At 51.8% G+C, this 20,336-nt stretch overlaps 7 protein-coding genes across 7 annotated transcripts; 3 read left to right on the forward strand and 4 right to left on the reverse strand.

Moving 5' to 3' along the window:
* Positions 1 to 214: 214 nt before the first annotated feature.
* VC83_02147 (uncharacterized protein) lies at positions 215 to 2,551 on the reverse strand. Its single transcript, XM_024465815.1, has 2 exons — positions 635 to 2,551; positions 215 to 582 (listed from the first exon to the last, which is right to left on the reverse strand). Exons 1-2 carry the CDS (start codon positions 2,129 to 2,131, stop codon positions 550 to 552), a joined length of 1,530 nt encoding a protein of 509 aa, XP_024326727.1. The 5' UTR covers positions 2,132 to 2,551; the 3' UTR covers positions 215 to 549.
* A 1,152-nt stretch (positions 2,552 to 3,703) lies between these two features.
* Positions 3,704 to 5,312, forward strand: VC83_02148 (uncharacterized protein). Its single transcript, XM_024465816.1, has 2 exons — positions 3,704 to 3,961; positions 4,028 to 5,312. The coding sequence occupies exons 1-2, from the start codon at positions 3,890 to 3,892 to the stop codon at positions 5,171 to 5,173; spliced, it is 1,218 nt and encodes a 405-aa protein (XP_024326548.1). The 5' UTR covers positions 3,704 to 3,889; the 3' UTR covers positions 5,174 to 5,312.
* A 112-nt stretch (positions 5,313 to 5,424) lies between these two features.
* CTK2 (RNA polymerase II C-terminal domain kinase beta subunit) lies at positions 5,425 to 7,482 on the reverse strand. The gene is made up of 2 exons (XM_024465817.1): positions 6,631 to 7,482; positions 5,425 to 6,565 (listed from the first exon to the last, which is right to left on the reverse strand). The coding sequence occupies exons 1-2, from the start codon at positions 6,963 to 6,965 to the stop codon at positions 5,473 to 5,475; spliced, it is 1,428 nt and encodes a 475-aa protein (XP_024326549.1). The 5' UTR covers positions 6,966 to 7,482; the 3' UTR covers positions 5,425 to 5,472.
* On the forward strand, positions 7,142 to 8,370 carry VC83_02150 (uncharacterized protein; the record flags this gene model as incomplete). The annotated part of the gene is made up of 1 exon (XM_024465818.1): positions 7,142 to 8,370. The coding sequence occupies one exon, from the start codon at positions 7,142 to 7,144 to the stop codon at positions 8,114 to 8,116; it is 975 nt and encodes a 324-aa protein (XP_024326754.1). The 3' UTR covers positions 8,117 to 8,370.
* VC83_02151 (uncharacterized protein) lies at positions 8,351 to 10,097 on the reverse strand. Its single transcript, XM_024465819.1, has 5 exons — positions 9,990 to 10,097; positions 9,842 to 9,922; positions 9,773 to 9,788; positions 9,389 to 9,612; positions 8,351 to 9,322 (listed from the first exon to the last, which is right to left on the reverse strand). Exons 2-5 carry the CDS (start codon positions 9,909 to 9,911, stop codon positions 8,766 to 8,768), a joined length of 867 nt encoding a protein of 288 aa, XP_024326584.1. The 5' UTR covers positions 9,912 to 9,922; positions 9,990 to 10,097; the 3' UTR covers positions 8,351 to 8,765.
* Positions 10,098 to 10,434: 337 nt separating this feature from the next.
* VC83_02152 (uncharacterized protein) lies at positions 10,435 to 14,036 on the reverse strand. The gene is made up of 2 exons (XM_024465820.1): positions 13,954 to 14,036; positions 10,435 to 13,900 (listed from the first exon to the last, which is right to left on the reverse strand). Exon 2 carries the CDS (start codon positions 13,855 to 13,857, stop codon positions 11,071 to 11,073), a length of 2,787 nt encoding a protein of 928 aa, XP_024326585.1. The 5' UTR covers positions 13,858 to 13,900; positions 13,954 to 14,036; the 3' UTR covers positions 10,435 to 11,070.
* Positions 14,037 to 14,525: 489 nt separating this feature from the next.
* VC83_02153 (uncharacterized protein) lies at positions 14,526 to 20,074 on the forward strand (the record flags this gene model as incomplete). Its single annotated transcript, XM_024465821.1, has 4 exons — positions 14,526 to 15,256; positions 15,322 to 17,465; positions 17,515 to 19,741; positions 19,796 to 20,074. Exons 1-4 carry the CDS (start codon positions 14,966 to 14,968, stop codon positions 20,072 to 20,074), a joined length of 4,941 nt encoding a protein of 1,646 aa, XP_024326755.1. The 5' UTR covers positions 14,526 to 14,965.
* Positions 20,075 to 20,336: the final 262 nt, after the last annotated feature.

Below are 20,336 nucleotides of genomic sequence, written 5' to 3' on the forward strand. Positions count from 1 at the left end.
GGCTTCGAAACATTGGAAATACGAAATACGACCAGTGACGTTGTCAGTTACGTGAGACTTACTTAATCGGGACTAGCGCGCCATTACAACTGCGCTAACCATCTAGTGCGGGGAACTCTCTTCGATAAGCGTCGGAAGCCGATAAGAGCTTTCCCATAATGTTTTAGCGCAACCAGCAAACGGGAACGTCTTTTTCTCAGAAACAAGGCAACAAGGGCTATCTATCTCAAGTCGCTCATTTATATCATCATCAAGTCATCGCTTTTCATCGGAATTTCTCTTTGAATTCGACCCCCTATTCTTTCTACAAGAGTTACTCTCAAGTAAACTAATGTCCGCCTACACCTGCGATTATTGGAGAGACCACCGCCGCCATGGTATTGACGCGCGCGCAAACGGAAATAAAAAATCAAACAAAAACTCCTTGGCTATGCAGCTTGGTGTGGTAATAAACTCTGACGGTAAGGGTTCTGGCCTAGGTGCCATATTTCATATACAGTAAGTCGGATCGGTTGCCGCTCGAGATATGCAGCATTCACTTGCTCTCAATCATGGCGTTCTTGGCTTCTTCCAGTAATATTGCTGCGTCTGGTTAGTTGCTGGTCGAAAAAGAGAGGGCAAACAATGAACATACCTTGTGTGATTTACGGCAGTTTCTCAACGACGGCTTCCTCAGCCCGTCAACAACAGCAGCCCTACGGCTCTCATCCACATCCTCATCTGGGATGTAATAGTATTCGCTCTCTAGTTGCTTTCCTGCAGCATCCTTTCCTTCACGGTGGATCTCGCCGACGCAGGTGGTTGCTGTGAGGGCGCGGTGAAGCTCTTCCTTGGTCAGGCCTTTGTTCTCTGGGTGCGAATCACTGATGCCCCTCAAATCGGAAGGTAGGTTGTTGAGGATGACGGACAGCGGCGTCGAAGACAGGCGGGAGAAGGCGAGCTGGTTGATTACATGGTTCACGAATGGCTTTGGCTCAGCATTGTTGGTGGATTCCGACTCTGAGCGTTTTTCTGGGGATGGAGAAGATGCAGCGGACGATTCTTGCGATGCACGGCCAGATTCAAGTTGTGGCGTCTCACCCGCAGTGAAAGCAGCCATTCTGGAAGAAATATCCGCACCGAAGGGACCGAAAGAGTGCACAATTGGGTCGTTCTCCTCATCCGGGTCCTCCTCGCCTGCGCCGCTCAACTCGCTCGATTGACTGGCGCTCAAGTCTGCAAATGGCTCCAATTCCTGCGGCGATTGCAGCTTGACCTCTGGCTCTGCATCGGAGCTCGCGTCTTCATAGACCTCAACTGTGGCATTGGTGGAGTGGCTTTGGGAGAAAATGTTTGGCAGATTGCCACTGGTGGAATTGCCTGCTGGAGTCGGCGATACGGGCGATACAAGGCGTTGTCCCATTCTCAAGGGGCTCGATGGCATAGCCACGCCCAGGCCGACCAGAGCACCCTGTCTCCTCGGAGAGTCCAGTTCATCCCAAGCGGAAGTAGTTTCCGAAGCAGCTTGGCGGCGCCGAGGCCACGCGACGAAAACGCGTGCGTCTTGTACATCCAGCATTATCTCTGCGGATTCCGTTTCCGACGTGAAGCTGTCGCCCTTCGCCAAATCCCAGCTGCGTCCATGGCAGTGCACCTTCATTCCATTCCAGCCATTGCATATTATCTCAACCTTGCTTGTTCCGAGAGACGAAGTCGCGGCAATAAAACGCGCTCTGACGTGGATTCGCGAGATGAGCTTGTTGGCTGAGAGCTGGTATTGCGATGAATTGCGCGATCTTCCCATGAGGAACTCGTCACCATTTTCGGGGAGGACGACGGTTGGGACAGCAGAAAGTGGTGCTCGCTCCGAGTGCATGGATTGGCGTCGTTGGATCGATGGCTTGTTTTGGACCCTGGGCGGAGATGAGGACAAGATACCGGTGGTGGAGGTTGGGACCGGAGTAGGATACTTCGAGTATGCATTTCGCTGAGAAGGAGAGTAGAGTGCTTGACGTTTCGCTGGTCGTGGGAAGCCAGGCGACGAGGATAGCGGCTCGAAAGCTGGCAGCAGGGAAGGAGCAGGCCTTTTCACACCGGCCACTGGAGGCAGTGTTGGAAGCATGTTAACCTTCAATGGGCTCTCTTCCATCATGTCCACGGTTTTCTTCCCAAGATCGGGATTTCCTGAAGTTGTGGTGGAAAGATCCTGCAACCGCGTCTCGACGCGATACGTGGTCTGGTGGGGGCACGCGAGAAGATATGTGTTGGAGTTTGTAAGAGGCGACGGAACAAATAATGTACAAACACACAATGATCAAAATACCAGATCAAAGATACGACAGCAGTAACAGTAAGAAGAAGGTCAAGAAAGAGGTCGGGAAATAGAGGCCGCTTGCTGGGTTTTGAGGGAGGGCTAGAGTCGCGGTCACGAAAGATTGGAGCAGTGCGAGTTATGTGAGAAGCTGGGTCCAACACGGTACGCCCACCGCGCGCGTTTTTACGCTAGGAAGCGACGCTCCTCCCTGCGTACACTTTATACCTTTATACAGCTACTTAGCAATGTCAATCCAGGGATTAATGTGTATAAAGAAGTGAATTGGATTTGTGACGGCATCCGAGAAATTCCAGACATTATTGAATTGGCACTGGAAAGCCCCAATTGATGGCGTATCCTCCTGTTCTCTTCCGCCGAGATCGTGCACTTCTACCATTTTTACAGCTTCCACGGTCCTGTCCTGTGTCTCTCCCTGGAGCTCCCTTTAGGATGCAAGCAGCAGGATTCACATTATAACTGTCATTAAGGGGCCCAGACACCTACGCACATCTCCTGAGACGCATCTCAGATGTTCGTGATTCCACTGATTCCACTGATTCCACAGACTCAGACGCGCTTCGGCAACGCTCCACTCTCATAGCCCCATCCTGCCCAACCTCCTGACCCAAAAAAGTCGCGATACCTACACATTTCCACGACACAATACTTTACATACCGATGCATTATACTCAATTCGTGCCCTTCCTCATGTGCGATGCAAGTGCCTCTCCGCTCCGTGTGCAGGGCGGTGAGGACCCCTAAGTGTTTCTACGCGCCGATGGGGCATATGCACGATTGAGACTTCATAACCAGCTATTAGACGTCTTACCTCTAGCGACCCATGGCCTGCAGTTGCGAACGGAAAACCTGTAGTTTGAGTGCCCAGAAGGTCTCGCGTGTCTGATTACTAGAAGACACTCCCGTAAGACATAATTATACCTTAATGCACGTCTGCTGGTGGACTGAGCTTTTTCATCGTTCGCGGTAGCTTTATGCCCCCCAGAGGGTCCCACTTTGCTCTTATTGAGCCTTTTCTGCGACGCGTCTTGAGCCGATATTACGCCTTGATATGGGCCCTGTGGTTGACGAAAGGAGGATCTTAGGTCGCCTTCTCTCTGAGATTGCACGATAGTTGAGCCGGGCTATGAGGAGTAACCGTAATTGAAACGGTATTTTATATAGATATCGTCCCTGTCGTGTGTTATAATAGATACCTTGATGGTGATGGATCCAAAGGCCAGCAAACCCCTTTTGGTGAGCTCTGCAACGGCAACAAAGTTGATATTTAGGCACAAACCTCAAAAGGGATCAATAAATGTCTTTGACCTCCTTCACTGTGCATGGTGTTTGTGGAGTTATGGACGTGATGGGTGAAGCTATCCACAGGGGACAAGGCACAACAAGGCCGAGGTTTGTTTTCGATCTGGAAGCTATTTTGACAGCCTTGCGCTAACCCCCAAATTACGGCCAACCACATACACCATCTGCGCAATCATCTTCGGTAGAAATTTCAACCATCCAAAAACTTTAAAGTTTATCATTTGAGGCCGAGATCAGAGTACTCTGATCCTAAATAACCACCCCGAATACCTCAAAATGGCACCTAAATCTACCACTCTCACCACTAAGGTGGAATCTGGATCGCCGTACCAGCTTAACTCTGCGCAGGTATTTACCAATTCCCCCCACTGAATGCTTCATAAGGATCCAGATTTTCTAACATCTTTTTCGCAGACCTTGAAAGCCTCAAAAGCTCTCATCAAGCACATCAAGACCTCCGAGAAAGGCTCCGCCGAGAAATCCGGAAAGCGCGACCTACTAGCCGGCGACGATGAAGAAGACAGCGACGACCTCGACCAAATCCCCATCTGGCTCAACATCACCACCAAGAAGCACATCGTGGACACCAAGCGCCTGAAGCCCGGCAAGATCGCCCTCCCCCACTCCCTCAACTCCTCCCCCACCACCACCATCTGCCTGATCACCGCCGACCCCCAGCGCGCGTACAAGGACATCGTCGCCTCGCCCGCCTTCCCTGCCGAGCTGCGCGCACGCATCACCCGCGTCATCGGCCTCAAAAAGATCAAGGCCAAGTACCACCAGTACGAGGCGCAGCGCCAGTTGTTCGCTGAGCACGAGTTCTTCCTCGCCGACGACCGCATCATCACCCAGCTCCCAAAGACCCTCGGGAAGACTTTCTACAAGACTACCACCAAGCGCCCAATCCCAGTCAACATGCAGGCTCCCGCCCCGCGCGCGGTGGGCAAGCACATCCCCAAGGCCCAGCGCGAGAGCGCTGAAAAGACCCTGATTGAGCCCAAGCTCCTGGCGAAGGAGGTCGAGAAGGCTTTGTCGGGTGCGCTGGTTGCGCTGTCGCCCAGCACGCAGACTTCAGTGCGCATTGCGGCTGCGGGCTGGAAGGCACAGGATGTGGCTGATAATGTCGAGGCGGCTGTGAAGGAGATAATTGAGAAGTTCGTGCCGCAGAAGTGGAGAGGCGTGCGCGCTCTGCACATCAAGGGCCCGACCACGGCGGCGCTGCCGATCTGGCTTGCTGACGAGCTGTGGGTTGACGAGAACGATGTGCTTGAGGACGAGGTGGAGGAGGCGGAGGAGGTGGCCGAGGCGAATATTGGGAAGAAGAGGAAGCGGGTCGCGGGTGAGGAGACCGAGGAGCCAAAGACCGATAAGAAGGCGAAGAGAGAGAAGAAGGTGCTTCTGGAGAGCAATGATAATAACCTGGATAAGGAGATTGCGTTGAGGAAGGAGAAGCTGAAGAAGCAGAAGTCGGAGGCGGCTAAGAGCGTCGTTGATGAGCTGCCTGTCCCGGCGGCGAAGGCTGAGAAGAGCAAGTCGAAGAAGCGCAAGGCGTCTGATTAGAGGGTTGTAGTATGTGGAGCCAAAAAAGGAGCAAGGCAGAAACAGGCATGTGGCGGCGTTGATGGAGTTTTGGCAGATGCTAGTTATGACAGTGTAGGTTATTTTTGCAAAGCATAAGTAGAGTAGTACAAGACATTGGAAAAAGTATTCTTATAAAAGCAGTCGTTCTCATTGCCATGCAGCGTGATTAAAAGAGTGAACATGGCAAGTCTGATCGTATCAAGCAATAGTGCTGCAACATATATATTCATACCATTTATTCTATCTACGACTCCAAAACCATCCTCCAACGTACCCCCTCAGCGTCTAGGCCGCTTAAACCCCCTCTCATGCCTAGCACGATACCCATCCCGCTGCCGATTCCTCCCATCCCTCCTATCCTCCCTCCTCCTCTGCTCACTCGCCAACGACCTCGGCGCCGCCTCCTCCTCAACCTCAACCTCATACTCCTCAAACTCATCCCTAAAATACTCCACCACCACCTCCTTCTCACTCCTCGCCTGCAGCCCATCAAGCATAAACCTCACCGTCCCCTCCTGCCCCCTCGCCCCCGCCCTCCTCCCCGACCCCGCCGACCGCGGCGACAGCGTCGCCGGACTCGCCACATCCCCCGCCTTCCCATTAACCCGCACCTCGCTCGGACTCGCCGGCGTAATCGGCGTAATCGGCGTCTTCAGCCCCTTCACAGCACCATTCCCCTTTACCTCGCTCCACTCCCCGAAGCGCGGGATACGCAGCTCCTCAGCCTCCTGGTTGAGCGCGATGCGGATGCTGATGAAGCGCTCGATGGTGTACTGGCTCCCTAGCTTCGTCGCCTTCTGGAAATGCGTGTGGAGCTCCAGCAGGTCGAGCATGCCTTCCATGACGTGGGCGCGGGGGACGCGCCACTTGGTTTTGTCGAAGGCGGCGAGCTGGTCTTCTTGCTTGGAGAGGAGGCGGCAGGAAAGCTCGAGGCAGGCGAAGGACATGGCTGAGGAGGTGACCTTTAGGGGTGCAAAGGTTCGGTAGAGGTCGAGCATCATTTTGTATGCTAGCTTCACCACGTCTTTATCGAGCTGGCACCGTCGACCTAGCTTGATGAGGTACTTTTGTGGATATCTGTTTCGGTAATCGAAGCCGCTGGCCTCGAGCATTAGGCGCTCAAGTCCGATGATGGTCTTGCTCGGCCCATCGAAGACGCTGTCGTCGGGGGCTAGATGTTCGGATGGAGAGCTGGTCTTGAGGTTGTAGGCTGCGCACAGAATCTCACGGGACTTCTTCAGCGTGTCTTCAATCTTGCATGCTGTGAAGAGAGCAGCCGCTGCGGCGTCTGTAGAGGCATATTCTGTATCGCGGTGAACGAGGCGGAACTTGTGGTAGTAGATGACGGCCGTATCGAATGTGCGGACGGGACTGGCAGAGGAGGGTGTTAGCAAATCCACATTTAACTCATAAAGAGGTGAGAGGCAGATACATACAGTTGAAGTGCTCGCCGAGTATCGTCAATCCATTGTACGCCCTGGAGTCTGAATGTATCTTCCCGTTGAGGGTTTGCGCCACTAGCGATTATCTGCCCTTGAATCTTCTGCTCGAAAACGAACGGCTTCGCAACCTGGATGTAAGAAGGGTGAGGGCCGAGTTTCTGGCTGTATGCGACTTCTGCTGGAGCCATAGCTGATATCATTACTTGACCAGCTTCTCCGGGTTTTGTAAAATGAAGCGCGCACTTGTAAGGCTGAGACTGAGAACCAAGTGGTGTTGAAGAGCAAGCGTGCAACGGACGGTTGACAAGGCTGTGCCTTGTCGTGGACATGTCGCCCACACCTTGGAGGCGAATAGAGGTGGTGACGACGCACGCTCTTGTCTCAGCAACTCTCCGGCTACAACTTGAGCATAGTCCTCAATCTTGTGCCTTCCACAACATAGAAGCTGGCCTTCAATTCCATCTCATCCGCATCAATCACCACCTACCATCGAAAACCACTCAAAATGTATCACCTCCCAACAACCCTCCTCACCCTCGCCCTTGGGCTCGCCTCCACCACCACCGCCCCCCCCGCCACCACCGCCTCCGACGACTTCATCACCCCCCTCCCCCTCATAATCTGGCACGGCCTCGGCGACTCCTTCACCAGCGCCGGCATGCAAGAAATCGGCTCCCTCGCCTCCTCCATCCACCCCGGCACCTTCGTCTACAACATCCACCTCTCCCCCAGCGCCTCCGGCGACCAACGCGCCACCTTCTTCGGCAACCTCACCAGCCAACTCGAACAAGTCTGCGCCGACCTCGCCGCGCACCCCATCCTCTCCACCGCCCCCGCCGTCGACGCCCTCGGCTTCTCGCAGGGCGGGCAATTCCTGCGCGCGTACGTGCAGCGCTGTAATTTTCCGCCCGTGAGGAGTCTGGTTACGTTTGGCAGCCAGCATAATGGGATTACGCAGTTCCAGACGTGTGGGCCGAGTGACTGGCTGTGTAAGGGGGCGAATGCGATACTAAGAGGCGGAGTGTGGAGTGCGTTTACGCAGTCGCGGTTGGTGCCAGCGCAGTACTTTCGCGATCCGGAGGATATGGAGAGTTACCTTGCGAACTCAAATTTCTTGGCGGATATCAATAATGAGAACGAGGTGAAGAATGAGGGGTATGCGGCGAACCTGAGGAAGTTGGAGAACTTTGTGATGTACCTCTTTGATGAGGATGTGACGGTGGTGCCGAAGGAGTCGGCGTGGTTTGCGGAGGTGAATGGCACGGAGGTCACGCCGTTGAAGGAGAGGTTGATTTATACGGAGAATTGGCTCGGGTTGAAGGAGTTGGATGAGGCGGGGAAGTTGAAGTTTTTGACTGTTGAGGGTGGGCATATGAGGTTGAATGATGAGGTGCTCAATAGCACTTTTGGGAATTTCTTTGGGCCGGAAGGCAGATCCTTCGACCATGGCAAGAAGCAGCAGGGGCCCGAGGAGCTGTAGATCAGCATCCAATATGTTATAGCTATGGTGTACGGGAAAGGTTGGCGGCGTTGCGGCTAGGTTTGGGTTATGAAGAATTGGTGTATTTGCCAAACCCAATGTTTTATCAAATTCCAGAGCGGGTTTTTCCAGCAGAAGACTTGCAGCTTACTCCGAAAATAAAAACTGGAACAGCAAGTTATCTCTGAACCAGTTCATCTCACATTATCTTCTACTACCCATAAGTCTTAATTTGAAGGCGTTTTATTTCTGAATATCTAGTGCATCGAAAGCGGCCCTGACAACGAGGAACCGCCTACAGCTGGGAACTTGGACACCAAAATAACCCCACCCTACCCTCCAGTAAAAGAGACACATCCCATACGCTGACTCAATGCAACTACCCCCTTCCTTCGCCCCAAACTCTCTCCCTGCAATTTCATAATCGGCAACACGCGGCTCAATGTCCGCTGTCCGTGTCACCACCCCTTCCCTCCCTCTTCGTGGCGCCTCCCATATATCCCACCAGTTTTTCACAGACACTTTGTTCCTTACATCCCACCCCATCCCATATATTCGACCTGCGATCACAAACGCAGACCATGCTCACCAACACGACCTGCGCCGACCCCAGTCCTAGTCTCTACAAAGGTCCGATCCTCGCCCAGATCTAGTTCGTCTTCCTGGCGGGCGCCGGGCTGCGACCAGCGTATCGGCCAAGATCAGTCACATCGTGGAACTGCTTCGCGCCGTCCTTGATAGTCTCCCACACCTGTCTCACGACGGGCGGGATTCCCTGACCGCCGACGAGAGCATCCACTCGTGCAGACAGGCTCTGGAACTGGAACTTGACGAAGCTGCTCTGAGAGAGGCGGGCGCGCAGGAAGGCCGTGTACAGCGTCAACAAGATCCAGGAGCCACGGGAGAAGATGATGGCTGAGCCGAGGAGGCGGAACCACAGCACGATCTCGAGGACAGCCACGAGGCCCATGGACTGGTCATAGTAGTCCTTCACGAAGTGGCCGATGCGCTCAGCGAGCGCGGAGGGCTTGTAGGTTGGCTTCGCGGAGGGCGAGGTGCCGGTTGGGGGCACGATGGCGGCGGGGGGGTTGATGGTGGGGATGAGGTTGGTGCGCGAGTAGGTCGCGACGTGGAAGACGGAGTAGACGCCGAATGGGAGCATGGCGAGGGGATACTGGGGGGAGAAGAGCCAGACGAGCGCCATCACTGGGGGAGAGATTAGCACATGTCGCTCCAGAGGCCAAAAAGCCAAAAAGGCGGTCAATGACGTACCAAGGTATTGGACATTCTCGTCCGCGGCCAAGGAGAGGAGACCTGCCTGGGCCTTGCTGCCGGCGCGGTTGCGCGCGCGGAATGCCTTGTACACCACGATGCCGTAGGTGGCTGCGGCGGAGACGAAGGCGGTGCGGTACGAAAATTGGGCCCAGGTCGAGTAGTAGTTGAGGGTGAGATATGACAAGCTGTAGCGGAGTATGCAGAAGAGGAGCGAGAGGTGGCTGCGAGCTTCATGTCAGCTATTTCTTCATGTTGGGGCAAAGCACTGCTGTTCTGCGGGGTATTTTTTTCCGAGCTCTGGCCAGGTATCTCGAACTTGTGTTCGAGCTTTTGTGTCGCTTGGAGCTCGAGAGGACTCGGAATAAGAAAGGTTCGACGTACCCGACAAACCAAGCAACTGGGGATTCAATTAGCATGAGCGATCAAGAGCGACGAGAGCGCATAACGTACATTGTAGTGTCTGTGCCAGGGCCAGTAGCCTCTGGGACAACGGCAGAGCCGAGTTAGGTGGATGAGGCATGGCGACGTGATCTGGCCTGTGTGTGAGCTTTCGAGTCCGGGGAAACACGTAGCGCAGCTGGAGCAGAATTATAATTACCAGAAGGTTAAAGTATTTGAAGTCGGGAGAGGAGAGAGTTCGTAGGGAATGTAGGGTGGAACGAGAGAGGGTTATGGGGGTTATGGGGGTTATGGGGGTTATGGAGGTAAGAAGAGGTGAGGAGCGAGCCCGTGTGTTTGAGGTGGTTGATGTGAGGAGGCTGGGCTGCGCAGTCTACTGGAGTAGTCGCACAGGTTAGCTGCTGCCACTCGCTTTGCCGTCATAGGGCGATTAGGAACGATTATGGGGCTACTATGGATCCCGCACACTCACTCACAAAAAGCACAATACAGTAACTAACTTACTTTATTTAAAAAGTTATAATTTTGCGCTTGAAGCCCGTCGACTTTATGAGTGACAAAAAGGTTAATTAATATGCTTTGCGATTTTATTTGTTATGCACGAAGGGAGAATAAGGGCAAGGGATAGCTGACTGTTTCGTCATAGGGACGCTTCAGCCACACCGTTGATGACCGAAGTTATGACCGACGAAGTTACACTTGTCTGGCCCAAAGAGCTGCATTGGTCGAATATATTCTTGCAATGCTTCCTTCATTGGAAACCGCTACTCTAAGAAGTCAGTTGTACGGAGTAGATAAGAGTCAATCCCATGCGATTCCGTATTTTATAAAGCCGCAAACTACGACTGAATCCGGCACCAAACTCAAACCAAATCCCCTCCTTGCTGATTGCCCATCGTTCACAGCGGACGTCACTATTAGTATTCACTTATCTCAGCCACACCAGTCACAATTAAACTCCCATTCAGATAAGAAAATGTGATTGTTCTTCTACTTCTACGGGGCGAGGAGAGAGTAACTAAGGTGAGTGATGCAGAAAACTAAAAACTACCAAAGAGAACCCCGCGATATGGGGTATGACGTCGACTATTTACAACCAGTAACTCCCAGTTTGCCAACTCTCAGTTCCCTGCATTGGGTAATTGTGTGTGTGTGTGGGGGGGTTGTGTGTGTACAGGTATTGGCGTCCACCCCCACTGTATGACCCACCCAACCCGCGGGGTCGACCAAAAATCCATTCTTGTAAGAGTTGTAGCTAGGGCCAGTTCTAACTTTCTAACTTAGAGCCCCACAGCTCCCTTCCCATCAATACCACCGGTGCGGAAGAACTCTGCCACGACGCCGACGGCGTATGATAGTCCCCCAACCCATACGGCGCCGATCAGGAGCCTCTTGGCCTTCCTCTTTCCCTTCTGCCTTCGTGCTGCTCTATCGTACCATTTCTGGTCTTTCCAGCTAGATCCTGAGCTACCGTAGCTGTGGCTACCGTGGCCAGATTCCGTCCCGGGCTTGATATGATATTCAGGAAGATCGTGGTTCACGAAGCCAGTTGGGCTGGCAAAATTGCCGGTCGCGGGGCGAATGGATTGCATGCCGTCGATTGGGTTTGTCACATTTCTAGCCCGAGTATATGTTTCGGCCTTGGCTGCTGGGCTCCCCAGAGGCGGGCCGTCGCGGACCTTTCTGAACACAAGCACATGCCCATCCCCAGAAGCAATTTCATAGCCCTCATCTAGCAGCGGCGCAATATGTGGAAGGAAACTTGCTGGCTTTGATAGCCGAGGCAGGACCGAAGCTGGAGAGAGGGGCTTTCTGTTGCCAGGCGGTACGATAGATGTCGTTTCAGTGGTCAGAATGGATTTCGTGTCTGGGTTATAGGCAACAATCTTGTAGAGCGTTGGTTGCGGTTCTTCTGCGCCGTAAGAATCCTGATATATGCTCCGTAATTCGTTGACGAGTGCCTTCTTCAGTCTAGCTTCCTTGTCGCGTTTGACATTTGCTTTCTTGCCTTTGGATCCCTCCACTGCTTTTGCAGCTGCTGACAAATCTGTGCCGTATGAAGTAACAAAAACAAATGGCTCAGGCTCTGCATCCTTAGCACTGGAACCTGCTTGGTCTCGCTCCGGAGGAGACTCGGAGACAGGCATCTTCCCAGCTTCACGTTGGTCTAGCTCGGCAATCTCTCTGAGACGGGCATCTACTTTCCCACGAAGATGTCCCTGGTGGTTCAGCAATTCGCTTCTTTCAATCTCAAACTCCTGAGCACGTTCGCGCGCGACTCGGATTTTATCACTCTTTGCAACAGCCTCAATGTCCTTTGAGAACTGGGCCGAGGATGTCTCAAAATCCTCTTCCATCTTTCTCCTCCTCGCCTGTTTTTCTTTATTGGACTCTTTCCTGGAGCTCTTTATTATCTTAGACGATGTATCTTTGGAAGTACGCTCAGCATCAAAGTCTTCATCGAAAAAAAAGTTGTCATTTTCGAGTCTGGGTTCCCATTTCTGGTCAAATTCGTTAAGAGCTTTGTTGACCGGGTCTGCTGGGGGTGGAAAATGTCCGTTTGGCTCGTTGTGTCGGAAAGGTACGTAAGCATCAAGCTCAGGGTCCCATTTCTGATCTAATTCGTTTAAACCCTGCTCCACAGGGTCAGGCGGTGGCGGAAAATGTCCATCTGGCTCATTGTGTCTGAAAGCGCTGTTGGCATCAAGCTCGGGGTCCCATTTTTTATCAAAATCTTCCAGAGCTTGGTCCACAGGGTTGGGTGGCGGTGGAATATGTCCATTTGGCTCATTGTGACGGAAAGCTGTATAGGCCTTAAGCTCGGGGTCCCATTCCTGGTCAAAGTCATTTAAAGCTTTGTTCATTGGGTCAGGCGGTGGTGCAAAATGTCCATCCGGCTCGTTGTATCGAAACGGCTTGTAAACTCCAAGTTCATCAGCTAGCTGTAGTCTGTTTCCCAAGGTCCCGCCAGCAGAATCTGCTGACACTGGTGGGTGTCCATCTGGCTCATTGTGTCGGAAAGCCTTGTAGATGCCAAGTTCTTCCTTTAGCGATCGTCCATTGTTTAGAGCCTGCTCAACAGGGTCTGGCGGCGGTGGAAAATGTCCATCTGGTTCATTATACCGGAAAGGCTTATAGATGCCAAGTTCTTCCTCTAACGGCCGTCCATTGTTTAGAGCATGTTCAACAGGATCTGGTGGTGGTGGAAAGTGTCCATCTGGCTCGTTGTATCGGAAAGGCTGGTAGTCGCCAAGCTCCTCTTCCAACGGCCGTCCATTGCTTAGAGCCTGTTCAACAGGATCTGGCGGCGGTGGGAAGTGTCCATCTGGCTCATTGTGCTGGAAAGGCGTGTAAACCCCGAGCTCCTGCTCTACAGTCCGTCCATCCCGGTATAGCTCGCTGTCTGTAACATATGCGCCTTTGCTTTGAGAAGCAGTGGTAGACGGGCCATCACGTGTAGTTGTAGCGGACTGTTTTGGAAGGGGTTGGGGACCAGGGAATTGTGAGACTGGGGGTCCATGATCGTATAATTTTTGGATCGATATATGGCTCGCCGGGGTGTCGGTCTGAGCGCTCAACGTGCTAGAATCTTGTTTGAAGACCTTTCGATTTGTAATTGAATCGATTTCGTATTTCAAGTTAAGTAATCCGTCGTTGCTTGGGGTCCCACTGTGTCCATCTGTCGTAGCTTTACGCGAGGTATTGATGGACCCTGAAGTGGCGTCATTCTTGAGTTTCTGCAAATTAACCCTGGATTTGTCTTCATAGAATGCGCTGCACATGAAGCTCTTCATACTGGAATTGCTGATATGCAACCTGTGATGGCGGTTTCGGAGGAGCTGTCGATTGAGGGCTTCGATGTATGCACTCTTCGATATCTTGTGGCGTGCCTGATGACCACGCGAGCCAGGCTGGAGGTTCCAAGACCAGAATTCAAGCCTGATCCCTCGAGTCTGTTGGTGACGCCAGGGTGATCTCGAAAGTGCAGTCGATGCGACTGCCCTCGATGACTGAAGCTGTGGCAACACAGCCGTCCGGCCGGCCGGACTGAGACGTGACGCGATCATTGCAACGGCTGCCTCCCTTGTATCATGCTAGCAATCACTCTTTCTGTAGATGTCAGTCAGCAGTTATCCTCAATACCAAACGAGAGGAGAGGGCACAAGAAGCGAAGGACCTCGCGTTGGGTAGACAACAGAGAGGGTGCTTACGCGATCACGATCACGATCACGATCACGATCACGATGCCGATGCCGATGCCGATGCCGATGCCGATGTCGATGTCGATGCCGATGTCGATGCCGATGTCGATGTCGATGTCGATGCCGATGTCGATGTCGATGTCGATGTCGATCCTTCAATGAAGCTATCGGCTGAGATGCTGTAATACCTCGGTTTCCGAGATAGGGAACGAGAGCTTATATGATTGATGGTATTAGTATGTACGAGAGAAGGCAGGAACAGAGAGGAAGATGTGGTATCTTCAACTGTTATTGTAACCGGCTCGCATGGGGCGGGGTAACCTTACTCCACTCCACACTTTCACACTCCACACCCACATAAGGTGACAAGGTACCAAGGTAGAGTACTCGTATTGACCCAGAGATCGTTCTGATATAAGGGGGCGACTAGAGATAGCTCAAGATTAGTACTAGTACCAGCATTTGGAACTGGTGGATTTTATCTATTCAACAGTCCTTTCTTATTTACTAACTGTGTTAATTGCTGTAATCGCCGCCGTTGTTATCTCCAGTCCCTCTTACTTGCGCCATAAGTTACGCTTGTGTCACAATCGGTCTAGCGCGCAACTATGACGGCTGGGCTGATCACGTGCGAACGCCAAGACACTTTCTTAACTAGTGTGACGCACGCGGCGTAGGTGGGGGATGGTCCAAATCGAATCGAAAATATACTTTTTGAACAGCTATACCTTCAACTCTTCACCCCAGCGCAACGGGACGATAAAGATATCCGAGTACTTTGCAATAACTCGCATACATTTCAAATCCTTAGACGGACCTCCCAGACGAAACAAAGCTGCCTACCTGCCGACGACAAGGATGACGCTGATTTGAATACCCCCCGCAACGAGCTACCTCGAGCTACTTTTAACAAGGCTCGAGCCCGAGCGATCTAAGCTCTTTGCGTCCACTCTACAATATCAACTCCGCTACAATGAGCAAAAGACAGTTCAAGTCGCAGGCGTCAAGTAGCCGGGCCGTTTTTGGCAATGGCGCTGGGTTTGGCGGGTTTGGATCAGGGGCCACACGCAGCACGCTCTCATACCTGACAGAACCGCCGAACCTCAGCTCCATATCTGACCCGTATGTTGTAGTGGCGTTCAAGAACTTGTTGAAGAAGGATAGCACGACAAAGGCCAAGGGCTTGGAAGACCTCCGTCTACATGTCCTCTCGAGTCCGCACGAGCAGGGCGGAGGCGTGGAACAGTCTATACTGGAAGCTTGGGTGCGTCTCATTACGTTTAGGAGGCCAACGCCTGCAATGTACTATTTTAGTAATATATATCATAGGTCAAATTATATCCTCGCATCTCAATAGACAATTCCCGCCGAGTACGTGAGCTGTCGCACACCTTGCAATATGAGCTTCTCAAGTCAGCCAAAAAGAGCATGGAAAAATTTATACCCAATATTGTTGGAGCCTGGCTAGCTGGGACGTATGATAGGGACAGGCCGGTGTCAAAGGCTGCCAGCGATGGCTTGAACTCTTTCTTCGGCACCGAAGAGAAGATGCTCTTGTTCTGGCGGCGTTGCCAAGTACAGATTCTCGAATTCGCACAAGAGGCTATTTTGGAAACGCCCGAGACTCTTAGTGACGAGAGAACTGTGAATACCGACGAATCCCAAGCCAAATTTGACAGGGTTGTGGGCGCAAGTCTCTCCCTTGGCATCAATCTCCTCACGAAACTCTCCAAACAAGACATCAAAAAGCACGAGCAGGACTACAAGAAATTTATTACAGGCAACCGGATACTTTGGGGCTTCATTGCGTCCAAGGATTCGTTTGTTAGGCGGACTACTGCTCAGCTGGTTTTGATATGTCTGGAAAAACAACCCCAGTTTATCGAAGAGGATCTCGAAACCATTGGCACCACATTTATCGATGCAGGACTTCGCAGCCCCCAGTTAAGTTCTTCGCTAGCATTTACTCACGCCCTTGGGAAACTGACAGCAACCTTTCCCTCTGTGTGGACTACCTCCTACAAAGGGAAAAAGGCTCCTCTCTCCCGACTTCGGCGCTTCGTCGAGAAAGGCTCTCAGCTTGGTCCTGCCGATTATTGGAAGGCTTTGAACTCTTTGCTCGCCCATTTACCCTCAGGTGTTTTACCTACAGATATAACTGGAGCTACAGATTTCCTTAAATCTCTTGGTGATGGCATATCAATTAGGGACGAGCCGAGATTAAATGTCCCGACTGCATGGATCTGTTATGTCAACACCGTGAGGCAGTTGCAAAAGCAGTTGACAGACCCCAAGGAGCAGAACCAACTCCTGGTGGCTACTGTCTACCCCCTATTCGAGCATTTTATCCGACCAACATCGGAGGGTACTCGGTGGGCTACAAGCAACAGCACTGCAGCGCTTGCAAAAGCGTTTCACCTGTGTGCCGCTTCTGAAGCTCGCCAGTCAGACGCCCCTTTAAGCCAAGAGTGGAATCGCCTAGCAAATGAGGTGATTACCGGCATCCAGACATCACTTCCTGAGCAGTCAAAAGACTTTGAAAAGTCACAGGCATCTGTAGCCTTCGAAGCGCACCGCTGGTTCAAACTACAAGCCGAAATCTGCAAATACTTGGGGGCGGACTGTGCGGATGCAGAATTGTATAAACATATTCTAATTGAAGCGAGCGCTTCTGTCATAAGTCGTTCTTTGGAGGTACTTTCCGCAAGGAATGGCAAGCCGTTCGGTGCTGCGGGTGCTGTAGAGGGTGCTTTGCGACTTGCACCTGATGTTGTCTTGGGCTCTTTATCATCAGAGGAGGCTATAACCTCGTTTTTGAAGACGGAGCTTTCAAAGCTCGTGACTTCTCCATCAGCACCGTATCTTATAGCATCTCTCAAACTGCTTTGCACATTCCCTGGACAGGAGGCTGTTTGTTTGGCGATATGGGAGTCAACCATTAGTGGCCTTATAAATTTGCCTAATAGCACACAGCAAGCAGTTGCAGCAGAAGCTCTTATTTCGTTTGGGTTCATTAGCAAAGCAGCTCAGAAGAACGACGCCGTGCAGCAATTTCTATTCTCTTCTACATTGAGGTTCTTACAGAACGGGGAATCGGAATGGCGCCGTGTATTTGAAGCGGCCATCAAGTTCAATTGCTTTAGCAATGCTATAGACGCCCGAGTACTCGATAACATCACTGATAGTTTGGACACAGAAAATCCTGGCTTTTTGAATGCCGTTGACGCATTGGAATATGTAGTGGCTCATCGCCCGCAGCTATTAGAAGAGAGAGTGACAAGGCATATCACGGTAATGACAAAGCTACTTCAGCTGGGTGAATCGGGACATCCGGGAGTCGTCTCCAAAGTAGGATCTCTTAGATCTACCATTGGTAATATTGGGACTTCTGGTGGACTTCCTCACGAAAAGGGGTCCCCAATTGTTTCCATCATTCATGAAAATTTGGAGAGTGTAGGACCGCGGTCTCTGAGGTAAGTCTTTCTACGGCGCAATCAATGGGCCATAACTGATCATGACCAGCATTGATACTCTTGTGGCTCAAGCAGAAGGGGTCGCCACTTCTAACGGGACGACATCAGTCTCGGATCTGTTCCCAGATAAAGATAATTGGCACCAAGCCCTTCGTCCGATACTCTTAGCTTGCGGAAAAGATCTTTCGTTATCTCTGACAAATATTCTCGGCGGGACTATTGCGTTGACTTCTACTGAAAATGGCTCTTCTTCGCCCACTCCAATTGCAAGGGACCTAGATGGCTACTCTGCAGCCCTCCGAATCGCAATCTACAGCTCGAAACTTGTTGCACGGGAAAACATTCTGAAGAATGTGCCCATAAACGCTCAGATCGACATTATCTACCTACTTTGCTTAACAGTAGAGGTTGCAAACGACCAACTCGGACTTCGACGTCACGATCTCCTTTGGTTATCACTCGATGAACCAGATATTGAAGGCGACATCCAAGATTTCATCGCAACGTCTGAACGTGCTCTCGCCAAGATTTTAGATCAATCTGACGATTGGCTCCATGGCGAGGGGTCAGATATGGGCCACGCATTGGTTTCACGTCTATTTGAAGAATCTAAGGGCAACTCAACGACCGCGTTCTATGCAGGCCGTGTTCTAGCAAATGTGCTATCCAGCCTTGTCGAATCGCATGGCTGGCACACGGCGAGTGGCGAGGAGTGGCTCGCTTCTAGGGATACGCTCAAGTCGTCTACTACGAACGGGTTTACCGCAGTTGCGATTCTGGCGGGCCTCAAGCAGAGTCTCGGGTCTAGCAAGATTGTGAATAATCTGTGCAACCGTCTTGTCAGCGATGTTACTGGTCTATCTTTAACAAGCCCAAAGGCACCTCTTCTTCTGAGCCTGATGAATGCGGCGTTAGCTGTCTACGACCAAGACAGCCTCCCAGTGGCAAATAACCGGCTCGTCTTCGCTGTTAAGCAAATCACTGGCTGGCTGAAACAACCAGAGATTTTGCATCCAGTACTCGCAGCACAAGCTTCCCGCAGTTTACAGCTGTTGCTACGGGGAATCAGCGAGGTTTATGGCCCATACTGGCAGACTACTATCGATTTCTGCGTCGCTTTCTGGAATTCAAAGCCGGTTATGCGAAATGCTAATATCTTCCTTCCTGCAATTCATACGACTTTGAGATTGATCATTCTGCTCAGGGGTCTTGAGGAACCAAATGATGATCTCCTGGAAGTGTTGGAAGATGCCGAGCACGAGATATCAGAGGGCATGGTTACGCTTTTGTCCTTGAACAGGCCGGAGGTGGAGACGCAGCCGTGGAGAATCGTGAACGAGTTGATATACAGACAAGTTACAAAGGTGCCCTTAAAGCACATCAAAGATCTCTCTGATCTGTATCCGCTTGTGGCATCAGACTTCCCAGTCATACAATCAGCAGCATTTGGGATTCTGCACCGGGCACTCCCAGCCGCTCAAGGGGATATCTCCGTCAACGTACTCCTAGAGAAGAAAGACGCACAGCTCCCCGAGGAACTTTGTTCCCTCCTCGAAGTACCCCAAATTGAAAACTTCTCCGACGACATCCTATCCCAGTTCCCCCCACCTATCCGCACATACCTCCTGTCCTGGCATCTGATATTTGACGCCTTCTCCACCGCTTCCCACAAAGTCCGGAATGACTACACCACACAACTCAAAGCCGAGAACCTTATCGCTCCTCTCCTCAACCTTCTCTTCGATATCCTGGGACACTCAGCTGGTAAGCCGCTGAACCTCGATCGCGCACGCCTCAAGTCGGACGCTATTCGCTCTTATGACATAGACGTTGCATCCGCCGAGCCAGACGAGTATAACATGCACTGGCTACTAGTGCACCTCTACTACCTCTGTCTCAAATTCACCCCCGGCCTAGTCAAAAGCTGGTACCTGGAGTGCAAATCCAAACAAACCCGTCAAGCCGTCGAATCCTGGACCGAGAAATCCTTCAGCCCCCTCGTCATCGTCGACACACTAGACGACGTCGAGATCTGGGCTGCGGGCCTCGAAGCGCCGCCCGAGGACGAGAAAGAGTTGATAGTCAAGGTGTCGAAGAAGTCGAGGGAGGTGTATGCGGGGTATGAGGTTGATGAGATGACGATGCAGATTGCCATCCGCTTCCCGCCTATTTACCCGCTGGAAAGCATTAAAGTCGATGGTGTGAACAGTGTCGCTGTCTCCGAGAAGAACTGGCAGAGTTGGTTGATGATTATTCAGGGAGTCATTACATTCTCCGTACGTATCCCCCACTCCCCCCAGATGAGAAGCAAACTAACCCCCCCAAACCAGAACGGCAGCATAACCGACGGCCTCCTCGCATTCCGCCGCAACGTCACCGGAGCGCTCAAGGGCCAGACTGAATGCGCTATCTGCTACAGTATCGTGTCAAGCGACAAGAAGATGCCTGATAAGCGATGCCAGACCTGCAAGCACCTGTTTCATAGCAGTTGTTTGTTTAAGTGGTTTGCGAGTAGTAATCAGAGTACGTGCCCGTTGTGTAGGAATCCGTTTAATTACGGTACGGATGTTGAGAAGAGGGCGAGGAGGAGGGGTGGGCCGGAGGTGTAGATGGGGGTTTGAGGGGCGTTTTGAGATGGGGTGTGGATAGATATAAATAAACCATTTGTGAAGGGTGGACTGTGTTTTGTTGGCGAGTTGATGTGAAAATGTGTTTGTCTGTGAATTTCTTGTGAAAATATAATTTTCGGTCAGTTTCTCAGACAGTGTTGCCCGAGTACTACAAAACGGAACAGATTAGCACCATCTACACTACGATATAGAGATATCGTAGTGTAGATGGTGCTAATCTGTTCCGTTTCTTTGTAATAAT

The sequence above is a fragment of the Pseudogymnoascus destructans genome, assembly GCF_001641265.1.
Source record: "Pseudogymnoascus destructans isolate 20631-21 unplaced genomic scaffold scaffold_4, whole genome shotgun sequence".
Taxonomy (NCBI): Eukaryota; Fungi; Ascomycota; class Leotiomycetes; order Thelebolales; family Thelebolaceae; genus Pseudogymnoascus; species Pseudogymnoascus destructans.

Coding starts and splice junctions, on each gene's coding strand:
- VC83_02147 (XM_024465815.1), bottom strand. CDS start 2,131: ATGATGGAAGAGAGCCCATTGAAGGTTAACATGCTTCCAACACTGCCT. Junction 583..634: donor ACTGCCGTAAATCACACAAG/GTATGTTCATTG, acceptor AACCAGACGCAG/CAATATTACTGGAAGAAGCC.
- VC83_02148 (XM_024465816.1), top strand. CDS start 3,890: ATGGCACCTAAATCTACCACTCTCACCACTAAGGTGGAATCTGGATCG. Junction 3,962..4,027: donor ACCAGCTTAACTCTGCGCAG/GTATTTACCAAT, acceptor TCTTTTTCGCAG/ACCTTGAAAGCCTCAAAAGC.
- CTK2 (XM_024465817.1), bottom strand. CDS start 6,965: ATGTCCACGACAAGGCACAGCCTTGTCAACCGTCCGTTGCACGCTTGC. Junction 6,566..6,630: donor ACTCGGCGAGCACTTCAACT/GTATGTATCTGC, acceptor CTCCTCTGCCAG/TCCCGTCCGCACATTCGATA.
- VC83_02151 (XM_024465819.1), bottom strand. CDS start 9,911: ATGCCTCATCCACCTAACTCGGCTCTGCCGTTGTCCCAGAGGCTACTG. Junction 9,323..9,388: donor CGAGAATGTCCAATACCTTG/GTACGTCATTGA, acceptor TCTCTCCCCCAG/TGATGGCGCTCGTCTGGCTC.
- VC83_02152 (XM_024465820.1), bottom strand. CDS start 13,857: ATGATCGCGTCACGTCTCAGTCCGGCCGGCCGGACGGCTGTGTTGCCA.